The sequence below is a fragment of the Panulirus ornatus genome, chromosome 8 (genome assembly GCF_036320965.1).
Source record: "Panulirus ornatus isolate Po-2019 chromosome 8, ASM3632096v1, whole genome shotgun sequence".
Lineage (NCBI taxonomy): Eukaryota > Metazoa > Arthropoda > Malacostraca > Decapoda > Palinuridae > Panulirus > Panulirus ornatus.
In genome coordinates this window covers 33,995,594-34,020,960 of record NC_092231.1, presented here as the reverse complement: position 1 = coordinate 34,020,960, position 25,367 = coordinate 33,995,594, and the positions used below count along the sequence as shown (strand labels likewise).

The 25,367-nt window shown below is 41.3% G+C and overlaps 1 protein-coding gene across 1 annotated transcript in view; it reads left to right on the top strand.

Moving 5' to 3' along the window:
- LOC139749894 (PAX3- and PAX7-binding protein 1) overlaps positions 1-25,367 on the top strand; it is a 393,872-nt gene that overhangs the window by 26,144 nt on the left and 342,361 nt on the right. Inside the window, 1 exon segment of the mRNA XM_071664284.1 lies at positions 7,202-7,380. Coding sequence (XP_071520385.1) covers positions 7,202-7,380 — 179 coding nt within the window.

The following is a 25,367-nucleotide window of genomic DNA, read 5'->3' as shown; positions in this document are numbered from 1 at the left end:
GGGTGGTCTTCCACTCACACCAGTCCCTTTAATTGTACTATCATACACTGTCCTTGTAAACTCCCAGTCTTGCATTCTTTCCATATGCCCAGACCACCTTAAAGTATTATGTTTCACCCATTCTACCACCCCACAATTCACTCCCTTTGCTTTCCCTGCTATACCACCTCTTTCATTTCTTTCTTCATTCCATCTAGTCACACCACATGCTCTTCTCAAATAACTCATTTACACAGCTTGTTTTGACTGCATAGGTCAGGGTTGAGAAGACAGTGCTGTCCCTTAGTCTCTTCATTATTCTGTTAAGGGACCCAATGACTCTTCTACCCTGTACTGCTCTCTCCCTTATCTCTCCTTCCATATCACCGCACTTACCTAAGACAGCTTCCACATACTAAAATTTCCTCACTTTTTCTAGTCTTTTTCCCCCATATCCACAGCACAGTTTAGTACACTTTCATCTTTCACTCTGTGTGGTTTTACAAAATCTATACTTACACTCTGTTTCCTTTAAAACACCATTACTTTTACTTGCATTCACCTGCAATTGCCTGCACTTACACGCATCATAAAACGAACTTACAACCTTTTGCAGCTCCACTCCACTCTCAGCAAACAACATAGTATCATCTGCAAATAGGCTTGCCACTAGCCACCATATCTCAGTGCCACACTCCATCTCTGCACCATTCTTCCCATATTTTGCTTTCATCCTCCTTATCACTTCATCCATATATATATATTAAAAAGCCACGGTGACATCACCTAGCCCTGCCTTACACCTACATGTATCCCAAAACTTTTGCTCAGCTCTCCGTCTTCTCTTACACCCAATTTTGCTCCTCTGTGGAAAGCTTTTACACCAACCAGCACTTGTCCACCTATAACATATATTCTTAACACATCCCATGAAGCATGCCACTCAACTCTGTCATACGCTTTCTGCAGATCCATAAAAGTTGCACACAGCTTCTTACCTTTCGCTAAATACTTATTTTGCTTTGATATCATTATAAAAAGCATTATAATGGAAAAACTGTACAGTATGCTGCAGTTTTACATTATTGAAGATGATATTAGAAAAAATACACTTTTTTTCAGATTTGTTTCTGTTACAAAAACTCATTATTCTACAGATTTCTACCCTAATTCTCAGATGTTGTTGTCATGGTGTGAGGTGTCTTTCTGCAGGGACCCCTCCTGTCCCTTTGTTTAGACATATTGGGCCTGATTGTGTGGCTCTGAAAATTCCTCCCCTCAGAGAGTTGGTTTCTGGCACATCCCCGGTTTGTCAGTGAACATATTTAAAGTTTTGATTTTAGTCTGATTTGAAAGCTTTTTCTAACTCCTCCATGTGGCTGTGCTTTCATGCCCTTGGGGGCATGCTGCACAGGAGGGTCTGTAGGTTTGAAAGTTGAAAAATCTTTTTCCTCCTAGGAGTTTTTCCAGTTTCTCCTGCCTTTCCTGACCTTCCCCTTCTTTTTCTAAAAACCTTTTTGCTCTGACTTTTAGTGACCACCTTGGTGTGGTGTCATGATCTGTGAATTGTGAGGCTCAGAATGAATGGGAATAAATGAAGTGGTGATGTCAGTCTTTTTGATGGTTGCTGGTTGGCTAATTACAAACATTGTCAAACAAGCAATGGCTTTGATTATTCTAAGATTGATTGAAAGGAGTGTGCAAAAGAGAGCTGCTTTTGCACTTTTATGTTGGGGTGAAGAGAGTAGTGAGAGTAAGTGAGCTTGGGAAGGAGACTTGTGTGAGGAAGTACCAGAAGAGACTGAGTACAGAATGGAAAAAGGTAAGAACAAAGGACGCAAGGAGAGTGGGGGAGGAATGGGATGTATTTAGGAAGCAGTGATGGCTTGCGCAAAAGAAGCTTGTGGCATGAGAAGCGTGGGAGGTGGGCAGATTAGAAAGGGTAGTGAGTGGTGGGATGAAGAAGTAAGATTATTAGTGAAAGAGAAGAGAGAGGCATTTGTGCGATTTTTGCAGGGAAATAAAGCAAATGACTGGGAGATGTATAGAATAAAGAGGCAGGAGGTCAAGAGTAAGGTGCAAGCAGTAAAAAAGAGGGCAAATGAGAGTTGGGGTGAGAGAGTATCATTAAATTTTAGGGAGAATGAAAAGATGTTTTGGAAGGAGGTAAATAAAGTGCATAAGACAAAGGAACAAATGGGAACTTCAGTAAAGGGGGCTAATGGGGAGGTGATAACAAGTAGTGGTGATATGAGAAGGAGATGGAGTGAGTATTTTGAAGGTTTGTTAAATGTGTTTGATGATAGAATGGCAGATATAGGGTGTTTTGGTCAAGGTGGTGTGCAAAGTGAGAGGGTTAGGGAGAATGATTTGGTAAACAGAGAAGAGGTAGTAAAAGCTTTGCGGAAGATGAAAGCCGGCAAGGCAGCGGGTTTGGATGGTATTGCAGTGGAATTTATTAAAAAAGGGGGTGACTGTATTGTTGACTGGTTGGTAAGGTTATTTAATGTATGTATGAGTCACGGTGAGGTGCTTGAGGATTGGCGGAATGCTTGCATAGTGCCATTGTACAAAGGCAAAGAGGATGAAAGTGAGTGCTCAAATTAGAGAGGTATAAGTTTGTTGAGTATTCCTGGGAAATTATATGGGGTATTGATTGAGAGGGTGAAGGCATGTACAGAGCATCAGATTGGGGAAGAGCAGTGAGGTTTCAGAAGTGGTAGAGGATGTGTGGATCAGGTGTTTGCTTTGAAGAATGTATGTGAGAAATACTTAGAAAAGCAAATGGATTTGTATGTAGCATTTATGGATCTGGAGAAGGCATATGATAGAGTTGATAGAGATGCTCTGTGGAAGGTATTAAGAATATATGGTGTGGGAGGAAAGTTGTTAGAAGCAGTGAAAAGTTTTTATCGAGGATGTAAGGCATGTGTACGTGTAGGAAGAGAGGAAAGTGATTGGTTCTCAGTGAATGTAGGTTTGCGGCAGGGGTGTGTGATGTCTCCATGGTTGTTTAATTTGTTTATGGCTGGGGTTGTTAGGGAGGTGAATGGATGAGTTTGGGAAAGAGGGGCAAGTATGAAGTCTGTTGTGGATGAGAGAGCTTGGGAAGTGAGTCAGTTGTTGTTCACTGATGATACAGCGCTAGTGGCTGATTCATGTGAGAAACTGCAGAAGCTGGTGACTGAGTTTGGTAAAGTGTGTGAAAGAAGGAAGCTGAGAGTAAATGTGAATAAGAGCAAGATTATTAGGTACAGTAGGGTTGAGGGACAAGTCAATTGGGAGGTAAGTTTGAATGGAGAAAAACTGGAGGAAGTAAAGAGTTTTAGATATCTGGGAGTGGATCTGGCAGCGGATGGAACCATGAAAGCGGAAGTGAATCATTGGGTGGGGGAGGGGGCGAAAGTTCTGGGAGCATTGAAAAATGTGTGGAAGTCGAGAATGTTATCTTGGAAAGCAAAAATGGGTATGTTTGAAGGAATAGTGGTTCCAACAATGTTATATGGTTGCGAGGCGTGGGCTATAGATAGAGTTGTGTGGAGGAGGGTGGATGTGCTGGAAATGAGATGTTTGAGGACAGTATGTGGTGCAAGGTTGTTTAATCGAGTAAGTAATGAAAGGGTAAGAGAGATGTGTGGTGGTAAAATGAGTGTGGTTGAGAGAGCAGAAGAGGGTGTTTTGAAATGGTTTGGGCACATGGAGAGAATGAGTGAGGAAAGATTGACAAAGAGGATATATGTGTCAGAGGTGGAGGGAATGAGGAGAAGTTAGAGACCAAATTGAAGGTTGAAAGATGGAGTGAAAAAGGTTTTGAGTGATTGGGGCCTGAACATGCAGGAGGGTGAAAGGTGTGCAAGGAATAGAGTGAATTGGAATGATGTAGTATACCAGGATTGACATGTTGTCAGTGGATTGAACCAGGGCATGTGAAGTGTCTGCGGTAAACCATGGAAAGTTTTATGGGGTTTGTATGTGGAAAGAGAGCTGTGGTTTCGGTGCATTATACATGACAGCTAGAGACTGAGTGTGAATGAATGTGGCCTTTGTTGTCTTTTCCTAGCGCTACCTCGTGCACATGCAGGGGGAGGGGGTTGTCATTTCATGTGTGGTGGGGTGGCGACAGGAATGAATAAGGGCAGACATAAGTGTTTATATGTATATGTCTGTGTTTGTATATATATGTATACGTTGAGATGTATAGGTATATATATGTGCGTGTGTGGATGTGTATGTATATACATGTGTATGTGGGTGGGTTGGGCCATTCTTTTGTCTGTTTCCTTGCGCTACCTCACCAATGCGGGAGACAGCGACAAAGTATAATAAAAGAAAATAAAAAAAAGGAATGGTCATGACCCGATATTCTCTAAGGAATATCTCATGCTCTTGGGACACTCCCTCAAAAAAAAAGAAAAAAATTTCAAACTATATATTTCGCAGACTGTGATTAAATTTTCAGGCTATGCTTACGAAAATTTGGCAAGCTAAAACAGGTACATTTATGTATAGAAGTGTTTTTAAGAAGTACATTGTGTGTTTTACTTGTTGATACTGTGCGATGTGATTTTTTTATTGAGTATTATGAGTAATCATGCAAGGTTTCACAGCAATCATGGTATTAGAATTTCATGCATTATAACTTTATATGGAACAACATTGCCGAGCAAAGTTTGTTGTACTATGTCCTCACAACAAGGCTTGAGGTTCAGAACTACCAGCTCTCACCTTAGGGCTGAAAAATTTAATTTGTGACTTCACAATTGTGGCATATGAATCAGAAATTCAGAAGCTACGGGCTCATTAAAGTAAGAAAAGTTTAATACACATAATTTCAAAATGTATTAGTTTTTTGGAAGTCCTTTCATTCATTCACTTAGATTTTTTTTAAAGAGGATGTGACATTCTTGTCAGCAGACAGAGATGTAGGTTTTATTTTGTTTTTTTAATTTTGAAGAGCTGAAAACAAAGGCTTTTGGCTGGAAGTTAAGGGACACCATTTTATTAAAGGAATTTTGAGCTGATAATTTGGGCAGTATTCTCTGTCATTCATGCAAGAGGGAAAAACATTTGCTGAAGGTGCATATGAACTTAAAGAACCTCACATAGTCTAACTTTGCATTGAAAAAAAATGTGCAGTTGGATAGTTCAACCGGGTTGCTTTTATGCAATCTACAAGAAAAATGGCAGGTTATGGGTAAGCATGCTTTTATGTAGTTTATATAGTTTGTATTGCTTAGAGTTTGTCATTCATATTAGAGCATGTAGATGGCTTGCATCATTTAGGCAAAGGCAAGTCTAGGTGACTTATGAATGAATAACTAAAAGAGTAATAGTTTTTTTTATTTAAGCAGCCATTTAGCTGAAAATATATTGTTGAGGTATTACAGAACTATTATTATATATTTTTATTTTGCTTTGTCGCTGTCTCCTGTGTTAGCGAGGTAGCGCAAGGAAATAGATGAAAGAATGGCCCAACCCACCCACATACACATGTATATACATACACGTCTACATACGCAAATTTACATACCTATACATCTCAATGCATACATGTATATACACACACAGACATATACATATATACACGTGTACATAATTCATACTGTCTGCCTTTATTCATTCCCATCGCCACCCCGCCACACATGTAATAACAATCCCCTCCCCCCTCATGTGTGTGAGGTAGTGCTAGGAAAAGACAACAAAGGCCCCTTTCGCTCACACTCAGTCTCTAGCTGTCATGTAATAATGCACCGAAACCACAGCTCCCTTTCCACATCCAGGCCCCACAGAACTTTCCATGGTGTACCCCAGACGCTTCACATGCCCTGGTTCAATCCAGTGACAGCACGTCGGCCCCGGTATACCACATCGTTCCAATTCACTCTATTCCTTGCATGCCATTCACCCTCCTGCATGTTTAGGCCCCGATCACTCAAAATCTTTTTCACTCCATCCTTCCACCTCCAATTTGGTCTCCCACTTCTCCTCGTTCCCGCCACCTCTGACACATATATCCTCTTGGTCAATCGTTCGTCACTCATTCTCTCCATGTGACCGAACCATTTCAAAACACCCTCTTCTGCTCTCTCAACCACACTTTTTATTACCACACATCTCTCTTACTCTATTTTTACTTACTCGATCAAACCACCTCACACCACATATTGTCCTCAAACATCTCATTTCCAGCACATCCACCCTCCTGCGCACAACTCTATCCATAGCCAATGCCTCACAACCATACAAAATTGTTGGAACCACTATTCCTTCAAACATACCCATTTTTGCTTTCCGAGATAATGTTTTCGACTTCCACACATTCTTCAACGCTCCCAGAATTTTCGCCCCCTCCCCCACCCTATGAACAGACCTGATGGTGATGGATAGTTCCTCCTATTTGTTAGGCAGGAAGATGACATTTGATAGCAGTGGGGTCAGTAGGTTATACCACTTCCTTGGAACTTCAGAATATTTTAAGGATTTAATTTTGACTTTAACTGGTTTGCATTGTCTTATTGTGGTATTTGATGTTTCAATTGCTTTTTCTTAATTTTGCCTGGACATGCCATGAAATATGTTTAGCGATTTTAACTTCTTACAAATACTGGTGCCAGGGTAACTCATTTCTTTTTCAGATAACAAGAGCAGAGTGCTATGTCATTGTCATGGTGTTTATGTTAGGTAGCTGCATCTCTGACCGTGACCATAGGCACTATTGGAAACATTATCACAAAATCACTTTACTCTAGTTTGCTGGTAAAGTGATCTATCTCTCTAAAATATTCATTGAAATTTGAAACTAAGTATTGCTGGTAAAGTGATCTATCTCTCTAAGATATTCATTGTAATTTGAAACTCTTGTTGAAGATGGAGTTCCAGTCAAGCATAATCCAAATATCCAGCAGGGGATAAGGGTAGTTCAGGTTACAGTTGACCTCTGGCACCTGGGAAGTGCCACAAATGCATGTCTGTCCTCAGAAGTCTGATCTTGGTATCATGCTTTAAACATTGGTACTGTATACTCAACTCCCTGAGTTTGTTTACTTGGGCTGCCAACAAGGGTTTATACCAGATTAAAGAACACATTCAGTTATTTGCTCACAACAGAGAGCAAATATGTGGTGAGAAATGTGTTCACAAGACCAAATGCTTGGTAAGGGTTGTTCTTATGTTACTTCATTGTAGTTATCAATCAGAATATAATCAAGTTTATCTTTTTCAGCTGATGATGGCATCATCTTCCAGGAAAAGAAGTCCAGTTTAAGTTATAAGTTACGCAAAGAGATGAAGAAGGAAAGAAAGGAAAAACGAAGAGAAGAGAAAGAGAAACAAAGACAGGCAGAAGGGAAGGATAAATTTCGAGACAAAGACAAGAATGGGGGGCCAACTGTATCTGAACTGGTAAGGCAACTGTTTTTGTTGTTTTTTGAGATGCAGGCATATGAGGATGTTGATGTTAGTTAACTTGCAGCTTTTCATTGCTCTTCAAAGTATATTATGGCAAGGTGTAGGGCTGTGAATAAAAAAGGATTTCTTCTCTCTCCTCTGCAGCTTATGATTCACAGGTTAGGCCGCATAGTCTTTGGAAAAAAAAAAGATAAGGCTTTCTTGCATCATGCTTTATTTGTGGAACTAATCATAATAGTTATTTATAAAGGAGATCTGGTACAGTTGTAGGAGTCAGATGACATGATTTGTTGGCTCAGTTGCCCTATAGTATTGTGAGTGGAGGGATACAACTTGCTAGCTGGGCTTGGGTTTAGTGATGTGCTGTTTATGTTATGATGATAGTTTCCCTCTCTCAGAGACTAAAAATGGGTCCTAAGAAGATGTTCTAGGAAGAAAAGGCCTTTTTCTATACTTCTTTTTTTTTCATTTTTTTTTATACTTTGTCGCTGTCTCCCGCGTTTGCGAGGTAGCGCAAGGAAACAGACGAAAGAAATGGCCCAACCCCCCCCCCCATACACATGTATATACATACATCCACACACGCAAATATACATACCTACACAGCTTTCCATGGTTTACCCCAGACGCTTCACATGCCTTGATTCAATCCACTGACAGCACGTCAACCCCGGTATACCACATCGCTCCAATTCACTCTATTCCTTGCCCTCCTTTCACCCTCCTGCATGTTCAGGCCCCGATCACACAAAATCTTTTTCACTCCATCTTTCCACCTCCAATTTGGTCTCCCTCTTCTCCTTGCTCCCTCCACCTCCGACACATACATCCTCTTGGTCAATCTTTCCTCACTCATCCTCTCCATGTGCCCAAACCACTTCAAAACACCCTCTTCTGCTCTCTCAACCACGCTCTTTTTATTTCCACACATCTCTCTTACCCTTACGTTACTCACTTGATCAAACCACCTCACACCACACATTGTCCTCAAACATCTCATTTCCAGCACATCCATCCTCCTGCGCACAACTCTATCCATAGCCCACGCCTCGCAACCATACAACATTGTTGGAACCACTATTCCTTCAAACATACCCATTTTTGCTTTCCGAGATAATGTTCTCGACTTCCACACATTCTTCAAGGCCCCCAGAATTTTCGCCCCCTTCCCCACCCTATGATCCACTTCCGCTTCCATGTTTCCATCCGCTGCCAGATCCACTCCCAGATATCTAAAACACTTCACTTCCTCCAGTTTTTCTCCATTCAAACTCACCTCCCAATTGACTTGACCCTCAACCCTACTGTACCTAATAACCTTGCTCTTATTCACATTTACTCTTAACTTTCTTCTTCCACACACTTTACCAAACTCAGTCACCAGCTTCTGCAGTTTCTCACATGAATCAGCCACCAGCGCTGTGTCATCAGCGAACAACAACTGACTCACTTCCCAAGCTCTATCATCCCCAACAGACTTCATACTTGCCCCTCTTTCCAAAACTCTTGCATTTACCTCCCTAACAACCCCATCCATAAACAAATTAAACAACCATGGAGACATCACACACCCCTGCCGCAAACCTACATTCACCGAGAACCAATCACTTTCCTCTCTTCCTACACGTACACATGCCTTACATCCTCGATAAAAACTTTTCACTGCTTCTAACAACTTTCCTCCCACACCATATATTCTTAATACCTTCCACAGAGCATCTCTATCAACTCTATCATATACTTATAAGCAGAAAATATGTTCATGGGTGAGAATTCGAGACATTCTGGTATGACTGAGTTCACCATCTAGACAATTTTATTTTTTCTTTCTAACATCACCCTATCCTGAAAAGCTGGGTCTGGTCACCATGGGAAGACCAGTATGGGATTGATTTTTAACACCTCGTACCTTTTGAGGCTATCATTGCCTTATCGGTCTTAGATTGATCAGACTCAGCCTTTCAGGAAAGGGTGAGGTGAGAAGGAAGAATAGTATCTAGATGGTGAACTTTGCCATGCTAGTACATCTTGAAATCTCACTTGGAGTCAGTTTTTTTTTCTTTTTGTCAAAAAAGTAAGAAATAAGCTTTTTCATTTTGGGACAACTTCTTAGGCACCCTGGTCAATTACTGGTTGAAGAAAAATATCACCCAGAACAGATTGAGCAAAAATTTTACAAAACATCAGGAGAGCAGGCAAAAGTTGCTTCCCTTTTCTCTCAATTTCATGTGTTAACTGAGGGATCAAATTATGTCATTCTACTTCTAAGGCTTTATCATGATGCCAAACTTATGATATCCTCACCAGAAGCAAGTAATGGGATTTGTTTCACAAATAAAACCTGATGCATGATAGCCTTGTTTTAGATGATGATTGTCAAATTTGTTTTTGTAGGGATTGTATATTCTTTATATTTATCATATTTTTTAGTATCAAGTGAAACAGCTTATAGTTCATACATTTTAACTTTTTGGCATATATACGGGGGTCACACTGTGCTGTGATAACTTCAAATTTTTCAAGGAGGAGGCAACAGATACATTATGTCACTGCTAAGCATATAGAAATCTGGATATTAACTATTTACCTTACATATACCTTTCATCACTTTCAGAGGCTTTTTTTTTTTTTTTACCTTCACAGGGTGGTCTTAGACCATACTTACATATTTCATTGATGGTAACTCATTGTTAGAAATCACAGCCTCTCGGCCTATGTATCCTCCACATCCTGCTTGATTTTGTTTACGATACAATAAGGTCATGATATAGCATGAGATAGGTAACATGATACAGCATGAACGTTGCTATATTGTGACATCCATTTCCATGTAAATAAGGAGCTACAGACCATGATAGGAAACACTCAGAATAATACTCAAAACATTACCCAACCAATGAAAATGATGTATCAACCATACTGGGAAATGATGGAGAGGCATCTTGCTTTTTTTTCATGTTGAAGGCTCCAGTCACGGACTGAAGTCCACATCCACATATCTTCAGGACTCCCTATCCACATCCAGGCCCCACAGAACTTTCCATGGTTTTCTGTGGACATTTCACATGTTCTGATTCAGCCCATTGACAGCACATTGACCTCAGTATACCATATCCCTCCAGTTCACTAGCCCTTGCATGCCTTTCACCCTCCAGTGTGTTCACACCCTGATAACTCAACTTATACTCTCTGTCATAAGTCTTCAGTATGATGTCCCCATTTTTCTTGTTCCCTCCACTTCTGACACATGTATCCTCTCTGTCAACCTTTCTTCACTCATTCTATCTATATGACAAAAGCATTTCAGTACACCCTCGTCTGTTTTCTCTTTTATTTTCCAGACAACCTAGTCATAGGCCAATCAGGCCTCCTGTTGTCTGTATTTCTCGTGTAAACTCCTGTAAACCCTACTCTTTTCTTTACCATACAGTTATCTTATTCTTTCGTTACTTACTCAATTTAACCACCTCACACCACCTATTGTCCTCAAACATTGCATTTCCAACACATTAACCCTTCTCTACTCAACTGTACTATAGCCCTAGCCTCCCCTATATTGTTGGGACTGCTGTTCCTTGATACATACCCATTTTGCCTTCCCAGATAAAGTTCTCTCTTTCCACACACTCTTCAGTGCTCTCAGAGTCTTCATCCCCTCCCCACCCTATGACTCACTTCTGCTTCCATGGTTGTGTTTGCTGCCATGTCCACTTCCAGATATCTAAAACACTTCACTTCCTCAAATTTTTCTCCATTCAAACTTGCACCCCAGCTGACTTGTTCCCTGACCTTGCTGAACCTAATAACGTTGCTTTTATTTACATTACTGTCAGCTTTCTCCTTTCATACACTCTTCCAAAATTAGTTACCAACTTCTGCAATTTCTTGCTTGAACCTGCCACCAGTGCTATATCATCAGTAAACAACAGGCCCCCTCTTTCCCTTCAGACTGCACGAACACCCCTCTCTCTAAGACTTGCATTTACCTCTCTCACCACTCCAACCATTAACAAATTAAACAACCATGGTGACATCACACACCCCTGCCACAAACCAGCCTTCACTTGGATCCATTCTTTCTCCTTTCTTATAACTGAGGCACTAGACTTACACCCTTGATAAAGACTTTTCACTCCTTCTAGCAGCTTACCACCCAGACTGTATATTCTTAAAGCCTTCCACAAAGCATCACTATCAGCCTCATCATATGCCTTCTCTTGATCCATAAATGCCTCATACAAATCCATCTGTTTATGTAAATATTTCTTGCTCACTTTCTTTAAAGCAAATGCCTGATCCACTCATCCTCTAGCACTTCTGAAACCACACTGCTCTTGTTCTGTACATGTCTTCACTCTCATTGAATAACCTCCCACACAACTTTCCAGGCATACTCAATAAGCTTATACCACTGTCGTTTGAACACTTACCATTATTCTACTTTTCTTTATATAGTGGCACTATACTTATATTCTGCTAATCCTCAGGCACCTGATCACGATCCATTCTTACGATGAATATCCTTACTAAGCAATTAATAACCATCACCCTCTTTCTTAGTGAGTTCAACAGCAATATCATCCACTCTAGCTGCCTTATGCTATTTCACCATATGCAGAGCTTTCACCACTTCCTCTCTCTTCACTAAAACACTCACTATGACTCACTACACATACCACCCCAACCAATACATCCTACATCCACCACTCTGTCATCAAACACATTTAACAATTCTTCAAAATACTGCCTATTATCACTATCTTTTTTGCCCCTCTTCACTGTTGTTCCCATTTGTTCTCTTGTTTTTTGTACATTATTCACTTCTTTCCAAAACAACTTTTTATTCTCCCGAGAGTTTAATGATAATTTCTCACCCCAACTCTCATTTGCCCTCGTTTCCAACCTTTTACCTTCCTCTTGACCTCTTGTTGCTTTCTCTTATACATCACCCATTCATTTGCCCCCTTTCCCTTAAGTACCACCCAAATGCCTCCTTTATTTTCAATAGTAATTTTGCCTTTTCATCCCACCACACACCTCCCTTTCTAATCCATCCACCTCTCACCTTTCACATGCCACATGCACCTCTTGCACATGCCATCACTGCATCCCTAAATACCTCCCATCCCTCACATACTCCCTTAGCTTCAATTACTCTCACCTTTTGCCAGTCTACACTTAATCTTTACTGGCATTCCTTTGCACAGTTATCCTTTCCAAGCTCAGTTTCTCACCACTCTCTTCTCCCCAACAATTTTTCTTCTTTTTCAAAAACCTCTTTGTATCTTTACCCTAGCCTCCACAAGGTAGTGATCAGCCATCCAACCAGCTGCCCCTCTCAGCACGTTTACATCCAAAAGTCTGTCTTTTACATGGTTATCAAATAATATGTAATCTAATATTGCTTTTTGACCATCTGTGCAACTCGCATACATATACTTGTGTATATCCTTTTTTTTTTTTAAACCAGGTTTTCCCAGTCACCTTTTTTTTTCAGCATACAACTTCACAATCTCTTCACCATTTCCATTCATAACACTGAATACCTCACATGCCCCACTTATACCCTCAGCTGCCACATTACCTATCTTTGCATTTAAGTCACTCATCACTGATACCCAGTCTCTTACATCAAAACTGCAGACACACCCACACAGCTGCTCCCAAAACACTTGCCTCTCGTGGTTTTTCTTCTCATAGCCAGATGCATAAGTCTAGAGTTTACTTCCATACATTCTCTCACTCCCTCCCACAACTCCAAATTCTGAAGTAGTGCTACTCATTCCTTAGCTCTTGCCCTCTCTCCAGCCCCTAACTTTACTCCTAAGACATTATCAAACCATTCTTTTCCCTTACCATTGAGCTTTGCTTCATTCAGTGCCAGAATATCCAGATTTCATTTATCAAATATACTACCTATTTCTCATCTTGGTTGCATCCACACACATTTAGACACCCTCATCTGAGCCTTCAAGTAGGATGAGATCTCCCCACCTGGCTCTTTCTTTTTCCTCTTTTAGAAATTGAAATACAGATGCTCTTCAACTTGAGATGGAGTTACATTCCGAGAAAACCATTGTAAGCTGAAAATATCGTTAGTCAAAAATACATTTGATACGTTTAATACTGTACATCTAACCTAATGAAGATCATAGTTTAGCTTAGCCTACCATAAACATTCTCGAAACTCAAAGCCTATTTTATGATAAAGTTGAAAAATGTTGTCGAACCATCATTAGTTGGGTAGCATCTGTACAAGAAGGTGAGGGTTTCTGGACCCCACTCCCACCGATTTAAGCCACCCTTCACAGTGTGCTGGAATATAGGGGTAGAATTCTTTCTCTCCTACCTCAGATGCAATTACATACTTTATATATTCGCATTTCCCTTATGAACAAAGTAGCGTCATGAAGAGATGACTGAAACTTAGAGGGAAAATCCTCAGGTAGTCTCCCTCTCAGTTCCTTCTTTAGGAAAAGTAAAACAGGAGGGAAAGATCCCAACTCCCAACCCTTTTAGTCACCATCTACGACATGTAGGAAATATGTGGGCAATATGTAGGGTGTCTGAATGTGTGAGGATGTAACCAAGATGAGAAGAAAGGAGAGATAGGTTGTATGTTTGAGGAAAGAAACCTGGATGTTCTGGCTTTGAGTGAAATGAAGCCAAAGCGTAAAGGGAAAAAGTCGTTTGGGAAAGTCTTGGGAGTTAAGTCAGGGGTTGGCGAGAGGAGAAGAGCTAAGGAAGGAGTTGCACTACTCCTGAAGCAGGAGTTTTTGGATTATGTGATAGGGCGTAAGAAAGTAAATTCTAGATTGATTTAGGTAAAACTGAAAGTGGATGGAAAGAGATGGGTGATTATTGGAGCCTATGCACTTGGCCATAAGAGTGATCATGAGAGGCAAGTGTTTTGGAAGCACCTGAGTGAGTGTGTTAGCAACTTTGATGCATGAGACCAGGTTATAGCAATTAGTAATTTAGATGTGAAGGTGATGATACAGCGCTGGTGGCTGATTCGTGTGAGAAACTGCAGAAGCTGGTGACTGAGTTTGGTAAAGTGTGTGAAAGGAGAAAGCTGAGAGTGAATGTGAATAAGAGCAAGGTTATTAGGTACAGTAGGGTTGAGGGACAAGTCAATCGGGAGGTAAGTTTGAATGGAGAAAAACTGGAGGAAGTGAAGTGTTTTAGATATCTGGGAGTGGATTTGGCAGCGGATGGAACCATGGAGGTGGAAGTGAATCATAGGGTGGGGGAGGGGGCAAAAGTTCTGGGAGTGTTGAAGAATGTGTGGAAGTCGAGAACATTATCTCGGAAAGCAAAAATGGGTATGTTTGAAGGAATAGTGGTTCCAACAATGTTATATGGTTGCGAGGTGTGGACTATAGATAGAGTTGTGCAGAGGAGGGTGGATGTGCTGGAAATGAGATGTTTGATGACAATATGTGGTGTGAGTTGGTTTGATCGAGTAAGTAATGATAGGGTAAGAGAGATGTGTTGTAATAAAAAGAGTGTGGTTGATAGAGCTGAAGAGGGTGTGTTGAAATGGTTTGGTCACATGGAGAGAATGAGTGAGGAAAGATTGACCAAGAGGATATATGTGTCAGAGGTGGAGGGAACGAGGAGAAGTGGGAGACCAAATTGGAGGTGGAAAGATGGAGTGAAAAAGGTTTGAGTGATTGGGGCCTGAACATGCAGGAGGGTGAAAGGCGTGCAAGGAATAGAGTGAATTGGAATGATGTGGTATACCAGGGTCGACGTGCTGTCAATGGATTGAACCAGGGCATGTGAAGTGTCTGGGGTAAACCATGGAAAGTTCTGTAGGGCCTGGATGTGGAAAGGGAGCTGTGGTTTTGGTGCATTATGTATGACAGCTAGAGACTGAGTGTGAACGAAAGGGGCCTGTGTTGTCTTTTCCTAGCACTACCTTGCGCACATGCGGGGGAAGGGGGTTGTTATTTCATGTGTGGTGTGGTGGCGACGGGAATGAATAAAGGCAGACAGTATGAATTATGTACATGTGTATATATGTATATGTCTGTGTATGTATATATATGTATATGTCTGTGTATGTATGTATATGTATACGTTAAGATGTATAGGTATGTATATTTGTATGTGTGGATGTGTATGTATATACATGTGTATGTGGGTGGGTTGGGCCATTGTTTCGTCTGTTTCCTTGCACTACCTCGCTAACACGGGAGACAGTGACAAAGTAGAATTATAATAATGATAATAATGATAAAAAAAGAGTAATGTGGCAGTTGAGGGTATAATTGGTGTACATGGGATGTTCAGTGTTGAAAGTGGAATTGGTGAAGAGCTTGTGGATTTGTGTGCTGAAAAAAGACGTGATTAGGAATACCTGGTGTAGAAAGACACATTATTATTATACTTAATTGCCATCTCCCGTATTAGCGAGGTGGTGCATGGAAACAGATGAGGAATGGCCCAACCCAACCACTTACACTTATTTATTTATTTATTTTGCTTAGTCGCTGTCTCCCGCGTTAGCGAGGTAGCGCAAGGAAACAGACGAAAGAATGGCCCAACCCACCCATATACACATGTATATACATACACGTCCACACACACAAATATGCATACCTATACATCTCAACGTATACATATATATATACACACACACAGGCATATATATATATATACACGTACATAATTCATACTGTCTGCCTTTATTCATTCCCATCGCTACCTCGCCACACATGAAATAACAACCCCCTCCCCCCTCATGTGTGCGAGGTAGTGCTAGGAAAAGACGACAAAGGCCCCATTCGTTTACACTCAGTCTCTAGCTGTCATGTAATAATGCACCAAAACCACAGCTCCCTTTCCACATCCAGGCCCCACAGAACTTTCCATGGTTTACTCCAGACGCTTCACATGCCCTGGTTCAATCCATTGACAGCACGTCGACCCCGGTATACCACATCGTTCCAATTCACTCTATTCCTTGCACGCCTTTCACCCTCCTGCATGTTCAGGCCCCGATCACTCAAAATCTTTTTCACTCCATCTTTCCACCTCCAATATGGTCTCCCACTTCTCCTCATTCCCTCCACCTCTGACACATATATCCTCTTGGTCAATCTTTCCTCACTCATTCTCTCCATGTGACCAAACCCTTTCAAAACACCCTCTTCTGCTCTCTCAACCACAAATTAAACAACCATGGAGACATCACACACCCCAGCCGCAAACCTACATTCACTGAGAACCAATCACTTTCCTCCCTTCCTACATGTACACATGCCTTACATACTCAATAAAAACTTTTCACTGCTTCTAACAATTTGCCTCCCACACCATATATTCTTAATACCTTCCTCAGAGCATCTCTATCAACTCTTATCATATGCCTTCTCCAGATCCATAAATGCTACATACAAATCCATTTGCTTTTGTAAGCAAACACCTGATCCACACATCCTCTACCACTTCTGAAACCACACTGCTCTTCCCCAGTCTGATGCTCTGTACATGCCTTCACCCTCTCAATCAATACCCTCCCATATAATTTACCAGGAATACTCGACAAACTTATACCTCTGTAATTTGAGCACTCACCTTTGTCCCCTTTGCATTTGTACAATGGCACTATGCAAGCATTCCGCCAATCCTCAGGCCCCTCACCATGAATCATACATACATTAAATAACCTTACCAACCAGTCAATAACACAGTCACTCCCTTTTTTTTTTTTATAAATTCCACTGCAATACCATCCAAACCCGCTGCCTTGCCGGCTTTCATCTTCCGCAAAGCTTTTACTACCTCTTCTCTGCTTACCAAATCATTTTCCCTAACCCTCTCACTTTGCACACCACCTTGACCAAAACACCCTATATCTGCCACTCTATCATCAAACACATTCAACAAAACTTTAAAATACTCACTCCACCTCCCTCTCATGTCACCACTACTTGTTATCACCTCCCCATTAGCCCCCTTCACTGAAGTTCCCATTTGTTCCCTTGTCTTACGCACTTTATTTACCTCCTTCCAGAACATCTTTTTATTCTCCCTAAAATTTAATGATACTCTCTCACCCCAACTCTCATTTGCCCTCTTTTTCACCTCTTGCACCTTTCTCTTTACCTCCTGCCTCTTTCTTTTATACATCTCCCACTCATTTGCATTATTTCCTTGCAAAAATCATCCAAATGCCTCCTTCATCCCACCACTCACTTCCCTTTCTAATGTGCCCACCTCCCACGCTTCTCATGCCACAAGCATCTTTTGCGCAAGCCATCACTGCTTCCCTAAATGCATCCCATTCCTCCCCCACTCCCCTTACCTCCTTTGTTCTCACCTTTTTCCATTCTGTACTCAGTCTATCCTGGTACTTCGTCACACAAGTCTCCTTCCCAAGCTCACTTACTCTCACTGCTCTCTTCACCCCAACATTCTCTCTTCTTTTCTGAAAACCTCTACAAATCTTCACCTTCGCCTACACAAGATTATGATCAGTTGCACCTCTCAGCACATTAACATCCAAAAGTTTCTCCTTTGCTCGCCTATCAATTAACACGTAATCCAATAACGCTTTCTGGCCATCTCTCCTACTTACATACGTATACTTATGTATATCTCTCTTTTTAAACCAGGTATTCCTTATCACCAGTCCTTTTTCAGCACATAAATCTACAAGCTCTTCACCATTTCCATTTACAATTCTGAACACCCCATGTATACCAATTATTCCCTCAACTGCCACATTACTCACCTTTGCATTCAAATCACCCATCACTATAACCTGGTCTCGTGCATCAAAACCACTAACACACTCATTCAGCTGCTCCCAAAACGCTTGCCTCTCTTGATCTTTCCTCTCATGCCCAGTTGCATATGCACCAATAACCACCCATCTCTCTCCATCCACTTTCAGTTTTACCCATATCAATCTAGAGTTTACCTACTCTATCACATACTCCCACCACTCCTGTTTCAGGAGTAGTGCTACTCCTTCCCTTGCTCTTGTCCTCTCACTAACTCCTGACTTTACTCTTAAGACATTCCCAAACCACTCTTCCCCTTTACCCTTGAGCTTCGTTTCACTCAGAGCCAAAACATCCAGGTTCCTTTCCTCAGACATACTACCTATCTCTCCTTTTTTCACATCTTGGTTACATCCACAGACATTTAGACACCCCAATCTGAGCCTTCGAGGAGGATGAGCACTCCCCACGTGACTCCTTCTTCTGTTTCCCCTTTTAGAAAGTTAAAATACAAGGAGGGAAGGGTTTCTAGCCCCTGCTCCCGTCCCCTTTAGTCGCCTTCTACAACATGTGAGGAATGCGTTGGAAGTATTCTTTCTCCCCTATCCCCTATACATGAACACCCACTCATGCCCATATACATACATGTACATTTCAACATATACATACATATACATACACAGACATATACATATATATGCACATGCACATATTCATACTGTCTGCCTTCATCCATTCCTGTAGCCACCCCACCACACATGAAATAGCACCCCTCCCCCACTTCCAGTGAGGTAGCACTATGTAAAGACAAAAAGGCCACTTTTGTTCACACTGTCTCTAGCTGTCATGTGTAATGCACTGAAACCACAGCTCCCTTTCTACACCCAGGCCCTACAGACCTCTCCCTGGTTTACCCTTGATGCTTCACATACCCTGGTTTAATCCTTAGACAGCATGTCAACTTTGGTATACCATATCGTTCCAATTCACTCTATTCCATGCATGCCTTTCACCCTCCTGTACGTTTAGGCCGCGATAGCTCAGAATCTTTTTCACTCCATCCTTCCACCTCCAACTTGGTCTCCTGCTTCTCCTTGGTCCCTTCACCTCTGACACATATATCCTCTTTCTCAATCTTTCCTCACTCATTCTCTCCTTGTGTCAAAACCATTTCAAGACACCCTCTTCTGCTCTTTCAACCACACTCTTTTTATTACCTCACATTTCTCTAACCTTTTCATTACTTACTCGAATTAACCACCTCACACCTCATGTTGTCCTCAGACATTTCATTTCCAACACATCCACCCTCCTCCTTACAGCCCTATCTATAGCCCATGCCTCACAACCATATAACATTGTTGGAACCATTGTTCCTTCAAACATGCCCATTTTTGCTTTTTGAGATAATGTTTTCACCATCCACACATTCTTCAACACTCCCAGAACCTTCGCCCCCTCCTCACCTTGTGACTCACTTCCGCTTCCATGGTACCATCCGCTGCTAAGTCCACTCCAGATATCTAAAACACTTCACTTCCTCCAGTTTTTCTCCACTCAAAATTACCTCCCAGTTAACTTGTCCCTTAGCCTTACTGTACCTAATAACCTTGCTCTTATTCACATTTCCTCTCAGCTTTCTTCTTTCACACACTTTACCAAACTCAGTCACCAACTTCTACAGTTTCTCACTTGAATCAGCCACCAGCACTGTATCATCAGCGAACAATAACTGACTCACTTCCTAAGCCCTCACATCCACAACAGACTGCACACTTGCCCCTCTCTCCAAAATTCTTGCATTTACCTCCCAAACCACCCCATCCATAAGCAAATTAAGCAACCAATCACTTTCATTTCTTCCTAGTCTTACACATACCTTACTTCCTAGGTAGAAAATTTTTCACTGCATCTAGCAACTTACCTCCCACACCATATTCTCCTAAAACCTTCCACAAAGCACATATATCAACCCTACCATATGCCATCTCCAGATTCATAAATGCTACATACAGATTCACCTGTTTTTCTAAGTATTTCTCTCATGCATTCTTCAAAGCAAACACCTGATCCACACATCCTCTAAAACTAATGAAACCACACTGCTCTTCCCCATTCTGATGCTCTGTACATGCCTTTACACTCTCAATCAGTACCTTCCCATATAATTTCCCAGGAATACTCAACAAACTTATGCATCTGTTGTTTGAATACTCACCTTCTTCCTCTTTGCCTTTGTATAATGGCATTATGCATGTATTCTGCCAATCCTTTGGCACTTCACCATGATCCATACATACATTGAATATCCTTACAAACCAATGTACAGCACAGTTACCCCCATTTTTGATAAATTCTGCTGCAATACCATCCAAACCCACCACCTTGCTGGCTTTCATCTTCCGCAAAGCTTTCACTACCTCATCTGTCTTTACATCCAAAAGTCTCTCTTGCGTGCGCTTATCAATTAACACGTAATCCAGTAACGCTCTCTGGCTATCTCTCCTACTTACATACCCCAAACCATTCTCCTTGACCCTCTCACTTCACTCACCAACCTGATTAAAACGCTCTATATCTATCACTTTGTTGCCGAACACATTCAACAATCCTTCAAAATACTCTCTCCATCTCCTTCTCACTTCATCACTACTTGTTATTGCCTCCCCACTTGTCCCCTTTACTGATGTTCCCCTTTGTTTTTTGTTTTTTTTTGTCTTACTCACGTTATTTACCTCCTTCCAAAACATCTTTTTATTCTCCCAAAAATTTAATGATATTCTCCTACTCCAACTCTCATTTGCTCTCTTTTTCTCTTCTTGCACCTTTCTCTTGACCTCCTGTCATTTTCTATTATACATTTCCCAGTCATTTGCACTACTTCCCTGCAAGTATCGTCCAAACTCCTCTCTTTTCTCTTTCACAAACAACCTTACTTTTTCATCGTCCCACCCTTCTCATGCCACATGTATCTTTTGTGCAAGCCATCACTGCTTCCCTGAATACTTGCCATTCCTCACTCACACCCCTCACATCATTTGCTCTCACCTTTTGTCATTTTACTCTCAATCTTTCCTGGTACCTCCTCGCACAACTTTCATTTCCAAACTCACTTGCTCTCCCTGCTCATTTCTCCCCAGCTTTCATTCTTTTCTGGAAACCTCTAGATATCTTCACCTTTGCCTTCACAAGATAATGATCAGACATCCCTCCAGCTGCCCCGCTCAGCACATTATCCAAACGTTTCTCTTTCACATGCTTATTAATTAACACGTAATCCAATTTTCCCTTTCAACGATCTCTCCTCCTTACATACGTATATTCATATATATCTCTCTTTTTAAACCAGGTATTCCCAGTCACCAGTCCTTTTTCAGCACACAAATCCACAAGCTCTTCACCATTTCCATTTACAACACTGAACACCCCATGTACACTTATGTCCTTATCTGCCACATTACTCACCTTTGCATTTAAATCACCCATCACTATAATCTGATTTCATGCATCAAAGCTACTAACACACTAGCTTAGGTGCTTCCAAAACACTTGCTTCTCATGATCTTTCTTCTCATGACCAGGTGCATGGGCTTCAATAATCACCCATCTCTTTCCATCCACTTTCGGTTTTAGCGACATCAGTTTAGAATTTACTTTCTTACACTCTGTCACTCCTTGGCTCTTGTCCTCTCACCAACCCCTGACTTTACACCCAAGACTTTCCCAAACCACACTTCCTCTTTACCCTTGAGCTCTATTTCACTCTGAGCCAGAATCCAGGTTTCTTACCTCAAACATACTATATATCTCTCCTTTCTCATCACCTTGGTTACATCCACACACATTTAGACAACCCAATCTGAGTTTTTAAGGAGGATGAGCACTCTCCATTTGACTCCGTCTTCTGTTTTCCTTTTTAGAAGTTTGAATATAATACTTAATTGCTGATTCTGCATCATCGAGGTAGTTCCAGGAAATAGACGAAGAATGGCCCATCCACTCCCATACACATATATATACTTAAACACCCTTGCCCACACATATATATGCATATATACACATGTACTTATTCATACTTGCTTGCCTTCATCCATTCTTGGCACTACCCCTCCCCACAGGAAACAGCTTTGCTATCCCTTGCTTCAGCAAGGTAGTGCTAGAAAAAAAAATGAAAAGGTCACATTCTTTCACACTTGGGTCTTTAGCTGTCATGTGTAATGCACCAAAACCACAACTCCCTATCCACATACAGACTTTTCACATGCCCTGGTTCAGTTCATTGACATCACATCAACCCTGATATACCACATTGTTCCAATTCACTCTATTCCTTGCATGCCTTTCACCCTCCGGTATGTTCAGGCCCCGATCACTCAAAATCCTTTTCACTCTATCCTTCCACCTCCACTTTGGTTTCCTGCTTCTTCTTGTTCCCTTAACCATATGTATATCCTTATTGTCTGTCTCTCCTCACTTATTCTCTCCATATGTCCAAACCACTTCAACACACCCTCTTCTGCTCTCTCAACCACACTCTTTTTATTTCCATACATCTTTCTTACCCTTTCATGACTTACTTGATCAGACCACCTCACACCACATATTGTTCTCAAACATCTCATTTTCAACACATCCACCTTGTACAACCCTAGATATATCCCATGACTTGCAACCATATAGAATTTTTTTGGAACTATTATTCCTTCAAACATACCCAATTTCGCTCTCCAATACAACATTCCCTCCTTCCACACATTCATCACTCCCAGAACCTTTGCCCTCTCCCCCACCATGTGACTCACTTCCACTTCCATGTTTCCATTCACTGGTAAGTCCACTCCCTTATATCTAAAACACTTTACTTTCTCCAGTTTTTCTTTATTTTACTTACATCCCAGTTACCTTGTCCCTGAACCCTACTGAACCTAATAACTTTGCTCTTATTCACACTTAATCTTAACTTTCTCTTTTCACACACTTTTCCAAACTCAGTTACCAACCTCTGCAGTTTTTCACTTGAATGAGCCAGTTGAGCTATATTATTGGCGAACAACAACTGGCTCACTTTCCAGGCCCACTCATCCCCAATAGACGCATACTTGCCCCTCTCCAAATCTCTAGCACTTACCTCCTTAACCTCCCCCTTCATAAACAAATTGAATAACCATCAGGACATCACACCCTTACTGCAGACCAACCCTCACTGGGAACCAATCACTCTCCTCTCTTCCTACTCGTACACATAACTTACATCCTTGATAAAAATTTTCACTGCCTCTAGGAGTTCCCAAGTGCACTTTCGTGTAATGTTCACATCATTAGGGGAAATATAAGATTGAGATAGAAGATGTAGAACAGTCAGTTCATATGCAAATAAGATACATAATTAAGACACCATTGGTAATCAAGTGGTGCTGGATCATGGTGTTTGAGTCTGGCAACATGCCTGTCATAAAATTTTGATTACGTGAATTGGAAACGGAATTGTTCACAAATTTGCATACGACAAAGCTATCCAATTTGTGTAGACCTTCACTAATATTGAATGTTACAGTTTTTCGTGTATTTGACAATAGAATATTCAATGATATTTCTTGTTGGGGATGAGAGAGCTTGGGAAGTGAGTCAGTTGTTGTTCGCTGATGATACAGCGCTGGTGGCTGATTCATGTGAGAAACTGCAGAAGCTGGTGACTGAGTTTGGTAAAGTGTGTGGGAGAAGAAAGTTAAGAGTAAATGTGAATAAGAGCAAGGTTATTAGGTACAGTAGGGTTGAGGGTCAAGTCAATTGGGAGGTGAGTTTGAATGGAGAAAAACTGGAGGAAGTGAAGTGTTTTAGATATCTGGGAGTGGATCTGTCAGCGGATGGAACCATGGAAGCGGAAGTGGATCATAGGGTGGGGGAGGGGGCGAAAATTTTGGGAGCCTTGAAAAATGTGTGGAAGTCGAGAACATTATCTCGGAAAGCAAAAATGGGTATGTTTGAAGGAATAGTGGTTCCAACAATGCTGTACGGTTGCGAGGCGTGGGCTATGGATAGAGTTGTGCGCAGGAGGATGGATGTGCTGGAAATGAGATGTTTGAGGACAATGTGTGGTGTGAGGTGGTTTGATCGAGTAAGTAACGTAAGGGTAAGAGAGATGTGTGGAAATAAAAAGAGCGTGGTTGAGAGAGCAGAAGAGGGTGTTTTGAAATGGTTTGGGCACATGGAGAGAATGAGTGAGGAAAGATTGACCAAGAGGATATATGTGTCGGAGGTGGAGGGAACGAGGAGAAGAGGGAGACCAAATTGGAGGTGGAAAGATGGAGTGAAAAAGATTTTGTGTGATCGGGGCCTGAACATGCAGGAGGGTGAAAGGAGGGCAAGGAATAGAGTGAATTGGAGCGATGTGGTATACAGGGGTTGACGTGCTGTCAGTGGATTGAATCAAGGCATGTGAAGCGTCTGGGGTAAACCATGGAAAGCTGTGTAGGTATGTATATTTGCGTGTGTGGATGTGTGTATGTACATGTGTATGGGGGGGGGGGTTGGGCCATTTCTTTCGTCTGTTTCCTTGCGCTACCTCGCAAACGCGGGAGACAGCGACAAAGTATAAAAAAAAAAAAAAAAAAAAAAAAAAATTTCTTGTGGTAAAGGACTTACAGTTAGTAACTGAATTAGCGTTACTCCAGTCACTACAATGGTCATAATTTTTAATATGATTAAACAAAGCATTTGATTCTTGTCCTGTTCTTATGCTATCTTTATACAGCTGATTGATCCGTCCTTATATGGAATCCTCGCACATCTGGGGTGGTTCTCGGTTTGCATCCTTATTTGACTAGAGTTGAGTCCAAAGTAATCCAACGTACAAATTATCCCATGCTAACTTGAATACTTGAACCGCTAGCTGTATATTGCAATGTTGGCTCACTTTCCCTTTTATATAAGTGTTACTTTGGATTTTGCTCTATTTCGGTGAAGGCTAGTCATTGATCTGGACTTTAGTCCTTCTTGAGCATTTACCTTGGAAAATATAGGATGAGGGAGGGGTGAAGGAAATGGGAGCAATGAATAATGTGTGGCAAGAGAGAATGTTATCTCTGATGGTAAAATTGGGTGTTTGAAGGATTGGTAGTTCCAGAAATATTGTATGGTTGCGAGGCATGTGCTATTGATAGTGTTGCATGGAGGAGGTTGGATGTGTTAGAAATGAAATGTTTGAGGACAGTATGTGGTGTGAGGTGGTTTGATCGAATAAGTAAT